At 45.6% G+C, this 12,283-nt stretch overlaps 1 protein-coding gene across 1 annotated transcript in view; it reads right to left on the reverse strand.

The window, feature by feature from the left end:
* LOC129704110 (alpha-centractin) overlaps positions 1-1,761 on the reverse strand; it is a 31,703-nt gene extending 29,942 nt beyond the window's left edge. The window contains exon 1 of the mRNA XM_055647007.1: positions 1,625-1,761. Coding sequence (XP_055502982.1) covers positions 1,625-1,717 — 93 coding nt within the window. The 5' untranslated portion in view covers positions 1,718-1,761. The remainder of the gene's footprint in view (positions 1-1,624) is intronic.
* Between the last annotated feature and the right edge of the window lie 10,522 nt (positions 1,762-12,283).

Below are 12,283 nucleotides of genomic sequence, written 5' to 3' on the forward strand. Positions count from 1 at the left end.
TTTTCTCTCTCCATTAGTTTAAGCCCTGACCTGCATGACATATCCCACAGCCCTGCTGTTAGCAACACAAATAAACATTAACTGACACATTTGCTCTCTGTCACAGATGTTCCATTCATCCTATCCGTTCTCACTAACCTTTTCTGCAATGAAACCAATTCATTATTTCTTTCCCAGTTCTGAGGACGTGTCTCAATCATGAGACCTGAACCCTGTTTGTGCTTCCACGGATGCTGCCAGACCTGTTGTGTATTTCCAGCATTTTCAGTTTTTACATCAGATTTCCAGGATGTACTTTGTTCTAAAATACAAAATGCTAGAAAAATAGAAAATAGGTGCAGGAGTAGGCCATTTGGCCCTTAGAGCCAGCACCGCCATTCAATGTGATCATGTCTGATCATCCAAAATCAGTACCCCGTTCCAGCTTTTTCCCCATATCCCTTGATTCCCTTAAACCAAAGAGCTAAATCTAACTCTCTCTTGAAACTCCACAGGTGCTACCTGACCCAATGAGTATCTCCAGTACTTTGTATTTTGCTCAAGAGTCCTACAGCTGTAGCGCCTTGTGTCTCCATGTACTTAAGTGTTTTGCATTTTCATGCAGCTTTCCAGAATGTACACAATTGTCCATATTTCTGCATGAATTCATTCCCCACTACAAATACATCACTTTGAATAGGCACTAAACGGCCATACCCTGACAGCAGGCCTGGCTCGCCCGCCGGGGATCTGGGAGAGTGAAGCCAAAGCTCGACCACTACTCGCCCCGAAGACTGAGAATTGGAGAGGAAGTGGAGGGAGACGGTGGTGGACACTGGACAAATGACCATAGGAAGAACCGGGGATCAGAAGAAGTTCCCAACCCGAAACATCATCCATCCTTTTTCTCCATGGATGCTGCCTGACCCATTCAGTTTCTACAGCACCTTGTGTCTATCTTTGGTATAAAGAAACATCTGTATTTCGTTTCTACACGACTATTGCACATAGATTCAGTGGGCTGTTTCTTTGCATTATGTGCTAACCAGGGATTATACTTATGTCTAGCAATAATCTCGCTAATTTGTATGCAAAAGAAAAATCTCACTGCACCCCGATATACGTTTTAATAAAGCAACCGTTGAACATTAAAATAAAAATCCTCCATCTCACAAGTGTTTTGTGTCCACAGGAAGTCAACCTGACATCAAAACTGACACCAACCTCCGCCAATCACGCAGCGGAAGATTACGTCACCGCCTTGAATGGACCAATCGTTGTGGAGCTCGGGGGCGGGCCATCGACCCGCCCACCATGGAGCGAAGCCCAGCACTAGGCCTCAGGCTTTCATTCTTCCTTCAGGCTAACAAATAGTTCGTTCATACAATCAGTTAACGGGAGGTAAACGCGTTATAATCAATAGGAATGGATAATTCCCATAAACCGATGTTCCAATTAAAAAAGGCGTCCGTGATTTTGCAGGCGGCCCGAATGAATGACAGTCGGGGTGCGGCTGCTGCCATAGCAGCGGCCAGCGTTTGCAAAGGGCGGTTAACAATTATTTTTATTTGGTTTGGCTGAACCGATGTCTTTAATTCCTCTCCTCCACGAGTTGCTAACGGCTAATGTCGGGCGGGCTACTCACGTTGTCGATAACCACCGGCTGGTTGGCGATCACATCGTACGACTCCATCCCGCAGCCGCCCTGCCTCACCTCGCCCAGGGCGCAACAACGCATGCGCCGCCCCGGACCATGACATCACCGCCATCCAGTCAATCACAGGCACGGCGACGTAAGGAACTGCAGATGCTGGTTCAAAGTGTAAAACAAGGGACTGCAGATGTTGGTTTACAAAGTGTAGACACAAGGGACTGCAGATACTGGATTACAAAGTGTAGACACGAGGAACTTCAGATGCTTGATTACAAAGTGCTGGAGTAACTCAACAGGTCAGCAACATCTCTGGAGGACAAGGATCACAATCAGGTTGCACTGAAACTGGAAATTTGGTCCACACAAAGAACCGCAGATGCTGGGTTACAAAGTGTAGAAACAAGGGACTGCAGATGTTGATTTACAAAGAGTGAGCACAAGGAACTGCAAATACTGGTTGACAAAATAGGACACAAAGTGCTGGAGTAATTCAATGGGACAGCAACATCTCTGGAGAACATGGATCACAATAAAATCGATGAACTACGGCTGCGGATCACCACACATAAACGGATCGCCGACTGCAACGCCATGGTCTTTACCGAAACATGGCTCAACGACAACATCCCGGACAACGCCATTGAGCTGGATGGGCGCACTGTCTTCAGGGCCGACAGAACAGCGGAGGACCAAGGGCGGCGGACTGTGCATTTATGTGAACAACTCATGGTGTACGGACGTTGTTAGGATTGGTAGTCACTGCTCTGCTGACCTGGAATACCTGATGATAAAGTGCAGGCCCTTCTATCTGCCCACAGAATTTACATCGATTGTTATCACTGCAGTCTATGTACCCCCGGACGCTAATGCCAGGCTAGCAATGGAAGCTGCTATCAGCAAACAACTAACTGCACACCCAGAGGCTTTTATTGTTGCGGGTGATTTTAACCACTCCAACCTTAAAACTGTACTCCCCGGGTTCCATCAACATGTCTCCTGTCCAACCAGAGGAGACAATATTCTGGATTTAGTATACACTAACATTACTGAAGCCTACAAAGCCCATCCCCTCCCCCACCTGGGTCAGTCTGACCACCTCTCTCTGTTGTGTTCAAGAAGGAACTGCAGATACTGGAAGATCGAAGGTAAACAAAAATGCTGGAGAAACTCAGCGGGTGCAGCAGCATTTTTGTGTACCCACCTCTCTCTGTTCCTGCTCCCCATATACACACCTCTCATCAGACGTGTGAAACCAACCGTGAGGACAGTGAAGGTTTGGCCTGAGGGGGCTGTCTCTGCACTACAGGAACAGTTTCAGCAAACAGACTGGAGTCTGTATGCCGCTCAGGCCACCTTTGACTCCCAAGTGGACATTAACACATACACCTCATCCGTTTTGGACTATATAAAATTCTGCACCGACAACGTCACTACCCATAAACAAATAAAGACCTTCCCTAATCAGAAGCCATGGATGAGCAGAGAGGTCAGACTCTTGCTGAAGGCTCACGATGCCGCTTTTAGATCTGACGATGCTGAGGGATACAGCTCATCAAGGTCAACCTGAAAAAGGGAATGAGGAGCGCTAAACTCAAACACAAACGGCAGATCGAGGAGCATTTTCAAAACAACTCCGACCCCAGACGCATGTGGCAAGGCATCAAGTCCATTGCCGACTACCATAAAGTTAACCCCCCCCCCCCCCAGACAACGCCTCCCTTTCTGACGAGTTAAACTACTTCTATGCTCGTTTTGACTGGGACAACAAAACGCCAGTCATCAAAGCTGCCCCACCCCCCCCCGAACGAACAACCCCTCAGTCACTCCACCTGTGCTGTACAAGGCGCACTGAGCAAGGTGAATGATCACAAAGCCGCCGGCCCCGATGGCATCCCCGGGCGTGTGCTCAGGGCATGTGCTGGACAACTATCCCTGGTCAGCTTCAGGGAGTCTCAACGACTTCCGCCCAGTGGCACTCACCCCTGTCATCGCAAAGTGCTTTGAGCGGCTGATCTTGGCTCACCTCAAAGCCAGCCTCCCCCCCACACTGGACACCCATCAGTTTGCCTACCAGACCAACAGGTCTACAGAGGATGCCATATCTGCGGCCCTACACTCTGCCCTGACCCATCTGGACAACAACAACTTCTACATCAGGTTGTTGTTCATCGACTTCAGCTCCGCCTTTAACACTGTCATCCCCGCCAGCTTGATCACCAAACTCAGTGGACTTGGCATCACCATTTCCCTCTGCAATTGGACACTGGATTTCCTCACCAACAGACCACAGTCTGTTAGGATCAACAACCTCACCTTCTCCACTCTAACACTGAACACCGGCGTGCCACAGGGCTGTGTGCTCAGCCCTCTCCTCTGTGTATGGCTCCACCACCATCATAACATTTGCCGATGACATCACGGTGGTAGGACTGATCAGCGACAACAACAAATCAGCCTATAGGGAGGAGGTCCAGAACTTGGCAGCCTGGTGTGCCAACAATAACCTCGTCCTCAACTCCAAGAAGACGAAGGAAATCATTGTTGACTTCAGGAAGACCAGAGGTGGCAGACATACCCCCATCCACATAAACGGGACTGAGGTGGAGCACGCCTTCAACTACAAATTCCTCGGTGTACACATCTCAGAGGATCTGTCCTGGTCCCTCAATACCACCAAATTGATCAAAAAGGCACAGCAGCGCCTTTACTTTCTGGGGAGGCTCAAGAAAGCTCACCTATCCCGCCAGATCCTGTTCAACTTCTACCGCTGTACCATCAAAAGCATCCTGACCACCTGCTTAACGGTATGGTACAGCAGCTGCACCGCAGCTGACAGGAAGGCACTGCAACGGATGGTGAAAACCGCTCAGCACATCATCGGTGCCCCGCTCCCTGCCATGGATGCCCTCCACCGAAAACGGTGTCTGAGACGGGCCAGGAAAATCATCAAAGACCCCTCTCAACCTAACCATGGACTGTTTGCCCTCCTCCCATCAGGGAGGCGGTACAGGAGCCTCAGGTCTCGCACAAGCAGGCCGAGGAACAGGCTTTTTCAACAGCACCATTACACTGCTAAACTCAGAGTCCCGTCGCTAGCTATCTTTAGACTCTCCCATTTGTATACAGTTATTTGCCTATGTACCAGTTTTAATTCATCCACAATCCACACATTGTTAACCAGTATTTTTTATTTTTATTGTATGCTTATTTTGTATTTTTATTTTTACTTCTACTGTCTTGCACTATGACTATGACCAGACGCTAAACTGCATTTTGTTGTACCTATACTCCTATTTGTGCAATGACAATAAAGTTGAATTGAATTGAAAAAAAAAAAAAAAAATGATCACAGGACGTGCAGAGACCAGAAAGTTTGGGAGACACAAGGAACTGCAGATGCTGATGTACAAAGTGTAAACACAAGGAACTGGAGATCCTAGTTTACAAAAAAATACCCAATTTGCTGGAGCAAAATTCAGTGGGCCAGGCAACAACCCTGGAGGACATGGATCACAATCACAAGTGTAGAAACTGGAATTTGTAGGGACACAAGGAACTTATAACAATATTTAAAAGACTAAAAATAATCGCAATCTATAGTTGCAAGCATAAGATTGTAGCGATGTGGTTGGCATCTAAATCATTACAAAGCACGTTGGGGAAAGAGGCAAGGGCAACAGGTTATTGTGAATAGAAAAAAAGTTAAAAAATAACCAACCCAAAAAAAAGACTGAGAAGTGTTTTCATTTTGAACAGGCCACACACAAGGATAGTTAATGACCTGTGAATTTCTCTGGGAAGAGAGTCATAGTCATACATCATTTGGCGCAACTTGCCATGCCGACGAAGATGCCCCATTTACACTAGTTCCACCTGCCTGCATTTGGCTCACATCCCAAACCTTTCTTCAAAACCTTTTGCTGTCCATTACCTGTCCAAATGTCTTTTAGAGGAATTGAAAACAGCTGGAAGAGTATTCTCCAATATCGATGGAGTGATCATAGGATAGTGAATTGGAAGGTGTTCTGTGACGCTATCTGTGAAAAATGCATTCACTTTAATGGACCAAATGTGCGGTGTACAACTGGTATTTAGTAAAGAGGACCAAAATAGAATTCTTCCACATTCTTTCAGGGTTGCAAACCTTCCAACATGTGGGATTTATCAGAAGGGAATGTAAAGAACAGCACATTTTGCAAAGGACAAAATTGCAGATTCATTTTTCAGATACTCGTCTGGTTGATCTTTCAGTCAGAGTTGGCCACTGTAAAAAAGGGCATACTTTCCAGATGCAAGTCTCTCATATTTGGATTCTGTATCCCAGAGTATACCACCTCAATGTCAGGGTCTTGTGCAGTACAGTGAAAAGGCCTCTTCCATAATTGATTGGGGTACAAGGCTCTTCCAGTTATAAATCTTGTAACTGAAATAAAGTTGAACATGCTGATAAAGCTTAGGAAACATCTTTGGACAAAAAAAAAAAAATTCAGCAATGAGACCCTGAACTCCTAAATTTGAAATGTTAACTGGTTCTCTTTCCGTAGAGGTTGCTTAACCTGATGAGTGTTTCTAGAACTTCTGTTTCTATTTCAGATTTCCAGCATCCACACCTTTTAATCTGATTATCAAATACAAATCATTGAAAAAAATAAGGCAAGCAAAAATGATTTCAAAAGTTGCAACCTTTTCCACCAAAAGTTTTGCCCTGCAATCCCCATTAAAATCAGTAAAGTTTTACCCTGATCTGGTGCAGGATCGAAGAGTGGTTTTCACAGTGTAATGTTGTAAAATCCCACCAAGTTAAGGATTAAAAGTTTATGTTTGATCGTTTAAGGAAATCTAGGACTTACTGCATTTTCACTGCAAAGAAATAGCCAGAAAGGTCTGGCCCAGTATTTACAGTGTGTGTGTTGTAAGGCCTCTTCAGATTCATAGGTGACACCCAGGGCCGGATTTAGATGAAGAGAGGCCCTAGGCTGTTCCACTTGTGAGGCCCCTCCCAATCCCCCATCCCCACGACTAGAGGAAGATGGTCTACCAGATTGACACCGATTTGCAGCCAAGCGTGGCCAATGAAATAAGGGGCTGGAAAGCTGCGCTTTTTATTTATTTATTTATTGCCAGTGCGAGTGTTGAGTAATCGCTTAAACACTATTTTTCTGAAGGAAGGAAAATTACTGAAGGGTTGTTTAGAGACTACAGTGCGTTGAGACAGCATATGTAAGAAAGGCCTATGACAGTCAAAAATATTATACACCTTGCAGGGCTCTCACTTAACTTTTTTTCTCTTGCATGACGCTTGCGACAATGTGCTCAGATGAAGTGCGTAGTTACCAGTCGGAATTATGCTCAATGAAGCATTCACATATTATTTCTGCTTCAAATAAAGTCACAAACTAAACATATTCACCAATCAAGGCATGATGCCACAATGACATGCAGCAAAATTATAATATAGTATCTCAACTCTTTTTACACGTTGCAATGAATGCAATTTCTATTATTTCTTTCCACTTCCAAACAAAAATGTGGTTTGATTATTCAGCATATGATCAACCTCGGTGAGACCAAGCGCAGGCTTGGCCATCGCTTCGCAGAACACCTCCACTCAGTTCGCAATAACTAACCTGATCTCCCGATGGCTCAACTCCCGCTCCCATTCCGAATCCGACCTTTCTGTCCTGGGCCCCCTCCATGGCCAGAGTGAGACCCACCGCATATTAGAGGAGAAGCACTTCATATTTGCTTGGGTAGTTTATACCCCAGCGGTATGAACATTGGCTTCTCTATTTTGAGGTAGTCCTTGCTTTCTCCCTCCTACCCCTCCCATTCCCAGCTCTCCCACCACCTACTGTCTCCGCCTCTTTCTTTCTTTTTCGTGTCCCTCCCCCGACATCAATCTGAAGAAGGGTCTTGACCCGAAACATTACCTATTCCTTCGCTCCATAGATGCTGCCTTACCCGCTGATTTTCTCCAGCTTTTTTGTCTACCAATGAGATCCCACCACTGGCCACATCTTCCCATCTCCTCCCCTGTTGGCTTTCCGCAGAAACCGCTCCCTCCATTATTCCCTGGTCAATTTATCCCTTCCCACCCAAACCACTCCCTCTCGTGGCACTTCTCTTGCAACCGCAGGAAATGCTACACTTGTCGTTTTGCCTCCCCCCTTGACTCCATTCAAGGACCCAAGCAGTCTTTCCAGGTGCGGCAGAGGTTCACCTGCACCTCCTCCAACCTCATATATTGCATCCGCTGCTCTAGGTGTCAGCTGCTCTACATCATGTGACCAAGCATAGGCTTGGTGATTGCTTCGCCCAACACATCCACTCGGTTCGCAATAACCAACCTGATCTCCCGGTGGCTCACCACTTCAACTCCCCCTCCCATTCTGAATCCGACCTTTATAATCCCTGTAATCCCTGCTTTCTCCTCCACTCCCAGTTCTCCCCCAACCCACTGTCTCTGCCTCTTCCTTTCTTCTTCCCTTCTTCCCCCACCCTCACATCAGTCTGAAGAAGGGTCTCAACCCGCAACGTCGCCTATTTCCCTCGCCCCATAGATGCTGCCTCACCTGTTGAGTTTCTCCAGCATTTTTGTCTACCCATTCACACAAGTTCTGTTATCCCACTTTCCTCACCCACTCTCTACACATTAGAGGCAAATTTACAGAGACAAGTTAACCTACAAAACCAATGCGTCTTTGGGATGTGGGAGGAAACCCACACGCTTGCAGGGAGAATGTGCAAATTCAACACAGGCAGTGCTCGAGGACAAGATCGAACACAGATCTCTGGTGTGTGAGGCAGCAAGTCTACCAGCCGTGCCACTATATTTTGTTTTCCAACACACACAAAATTATACGTTGATAACTTTGGTTACTAAAAAAATGAAAATATCCATTTTCAGTCTTAAATCTCCAAGTGACGCTACGTTCCCCCTTTACAGCTACTGTATTTTTTAATTCAGTTTAAAACTATGGGGCAGTACATTGGCCATAAAGTTGCTGCCTAAAAGTGCCAGAGACCCGGAATTGATCCTGAATATGGGTGCTGTCTGTATGGAGTTTGCTCCTTGTCCCTTTGATCACATGGGTTTTCTCCAGGTGCTCTTATTTCCTTCCACATTCCAAAGGTGTGCAGGAACCTTTTTCAGACCCAACCCAAAACGTAATATTTTCCTTTTGTCCAGAGATTCTGTCTGACCTGTTGAGTTACTCCAGCTTTTTGTGTCCATCTTCAGTTTAAACCAGCATCTGCAGTTCCTTCCTACACACACGATACTATACGATAGAACTTTATAAGGAGGGAAATTGTGTGTGTGTGGGTATATATATTATACACACACACACACACACATATATATATATGTTTGGCGATGGATCCTCCACCACCTCCTGTTTAAATTCTATTTAGAATATTTTTGAGGACCAGGAAACCAGAAGCAAGAGTTACTCCAGGGAGTTACTCCAGCTCCAGGGAGTGATTCTGCGTTGGTTTTCAGCGGTCGCGGCGAGGCGGCAACCGGACAGCAATGGCGGCCAGATCTCCCACAATTCAAAACGAGGGAGAATGTGCCCAGCACCGACCAGTTGCCGTGGCAGTGCGCTTGTGCAGGGCGGCCGATGATGTGCTGGCCGTGGTTGTGCGCATGTGCAGGGGGAGGATGTGCTGGCCGTAGCAGTGTGCATCAAAGATCCTATAGCGGAGGATCTTTGGTGCACATGTGCAAGGCGGCTGGCCGTGCCGGCGGATGAGGAGAGCGAAGACCCGGCGGCCCGAACACGGATACGGATGACGGGCGGAAACGGAGAATGGACAGAGAGAGAGAGATAGAGAGGGGGGGGCGCTCAGAGTTGAACGGCAGGTGTCCTGCCTTGGCCGGAGGCCCCCTGGATTTCAAGGCCCTAGGCTTCAGCCTATGAAGCCTCGTGGTAAATCCGGCTCTGGTGACACCCAGCGAAAATGTTGCTCAGAAGCATTCCAGGGGTCCCTCTGTATTTGCCTCCTAGTTTTAAAAGGCACTTTTTTAGATGGAGGTTGTTGTAGTTGGAGCCTGTGAACTGGCCAGCTAAATGCAAATGTACCTTGGTGCGCATTGTTGGCAGGTTAGCCGAATTGAAAGACAGCAGTTACAAAATGGTGCTGGGTGGAGAGAAACTATTTTTGGCCTAATCATAAACTCATGCTTTGTGCTTGGTGTTAAGGTGGTTTACAGAGGAGGCATGCAAGCTAACATGGGCGCGGTTGCCTAATGGTTAAATTACTGCACCTACATTCAAAATGCTAGCTCAAGGGATATGGTTGAACCAAGAGTCAAGAGTGTTTAATTGTCCATGTACCGACAACAGAACAATTAAATTCCTTCTTGCCGCAGCATAATGCATGCAAACACAATATTCAGATATCATATAACAAACAAAAAATGATAAATTAATAACCCCACCACTAATTCCAAAATGTCCAAAGTTCTTCGTGTGAAGTTTAGCAGAATCCCACTTTGGCAGATAATCAATTTATATTTAATTAATTAGTCTTTTATTTAAGGAGCAATTTTACAATAGTAACTAGGAAGCTACAGATAGTTGTAAAAATTGTGAAAGTGCAGTAACCCTAATCCTACTGCACATACTTCAATGAGAGGAAATCCACTGTCCCTACTTAATTTGATCAATGTGAGATTCCAGACCCACCATTGTACTTTTCCCTTAATTACTTCTTAAATTCAAATGAGTAGAAATTGGGAATTAATCTTCCCAGTGAATTTCTCATCTCATGCACAATTAAAAATAATTCCTCTGTGAAGGTTGAAAAATTAAATTGAATAAATTCAAGACAATGCTGTATCATGGTTTTAAAAATTCAGGGAAGAGAGTCTACTGTCCTAGTTCAAAGGGACCAAGCGTGACTGTCAAATGACCCAGTCAGACTCACGAACATAGTACATCAGTATTTATTGAAAGGCACTTATAACACACTACAGCATGTTGCTTCAGCTGAGTAGCAGCGTAGACTGCCAGCACGAGTTGGGTTGCGATAATATGAACGGTGTGGTAGGCGGAGCTTCTAATAATAAAGCACTCCATTGGTTAGTAAGTAAAGTAACCAATCTACAACTATGTGTCTATGATGTGTTTTCCTATCAGGTGTTCAATTGTGGATAACATTTTAAAAAAAAGTAACTAAAATGTGATAACATGAATGTCAGAGTGTAAACAGCAATACGACAAAGTCTGGAGTAATTGAAGGAGGATACATACCACTCTCTCATAGTTACTAGAGATGGACACCATGTGTACCCTTGCCGAGATAACAAAAATAAATATTAACTCTCATGGTATGTCAGTGCCTTCTTAATTATGCAATGTTATAGTAACATCGCAAATGTACAAAGTCAATTAATAGGCATGACATTTTTGTTCAGTAGATTTAAACATTGAAGGAAGATTGTGGAAGCTGAATTTCCTTTCTTTGAGAAGGAGGTGCTTATTAAATATTGTAGAATTATTAAAAAGCTTAACTATTCACCAAATGGTTTTACATAGCAAGGGGTTCAAATAAAAGGGTAAACGAGTTAAAAATTATCAAAGAGGAGAAGAAGGAAAGTCAAGTGGAACCTTTTTACTCAAAAGAAAATAAGTTGCTGGGAAGATTATTGAAGCATACAGGAAAAACAGACAATTGTAAATGAGGTCAGGGCCACATTCAATGCTTAGGCAACACAAACACATGAAGAAATTAGATGTATTTAGAGCAGGAAAGTGGAGCAGAGAATCTCAGTAGGTGTAACAAGATGATGTTATTCACACCTTTCCAGTTGTGTGCAATCATCATTACTATTTCTAGTTTGTCTGCAAATCCTCATTCTCATCTTCAAATAGAACACATTCTGTTCTAACAGTGTAACCAGCTTATTTCCTTGTCCTGATTTGTAAATCACACTTCCTCACCTTAAAGTATAACAAATAAGGAACTCTTATTTTAATTTCGAGCACGTTAACCTACCAGTCTCTCAATACTAAAACAGCAACTGCTTTTCAAACAACATTTTGCAACATCTTAGGGTTTTAGCAAGTGTAAGACTATATGCGAGTTCGGTATTTCAAAAACGCAAGGAATCATGGGATTTGTCAAAGAAAAATAAAAAGCGAACAAAGCGCTTGCTGTATAGACTGTCTATATATATCTGTAAAAATATATTTAATCTGAGGAACGGGGGTGCCACGTAGCGGGAGAGCGGGGTGTAACAGCGAGAGAGAGAGAGGGGGCAGATGCGAGTGGGAGACAAAGGAGAATGCGAACACAGACCCGCGCTTCATCCGCAGCCAGGATCGAACCCGAGTCCCCGGTGCTGCAAGCGCTGCTGAACAGTCGCTGGACCGCCCCCCCCACCCCCCATCCCAGGCCGGGAGGTGGCCGGAGACAGGACACCGGCGGCCCCAGGCCCACAGCCAGCATGGAGAAGAAGCGCCAATTTCAGCCTAATCCCACTCCAACTCCTGAAGAACCCGCTCCCCGATGGGCTGGGTACCACCAACCGCACCGCCGCCCCACTGAGCGGCCGCCGCCGCAACCCCCCCCCCCCCCCCCCCCCCCCCGGCACCGGCAAAAAGCGAGCACCAGCCTTCAACGAGGATACATACAATGCGCTGC

Source organism: Leucoraja erinacea, chromosome 15, assembly GCF_028641065.1.
Source record: "Leucoraja erinacea ecotype New England chromosome 15, Leri_hhj_1, whole genome shotgun sequence".
In the NCBI taxonomy this organism is placed as follows: Eukaryota; Metazoa; Chordata; class Chondrichthyes; order Rajiformes; family Rajidae; genus Leucoraja; species Leucoraja erinaceus.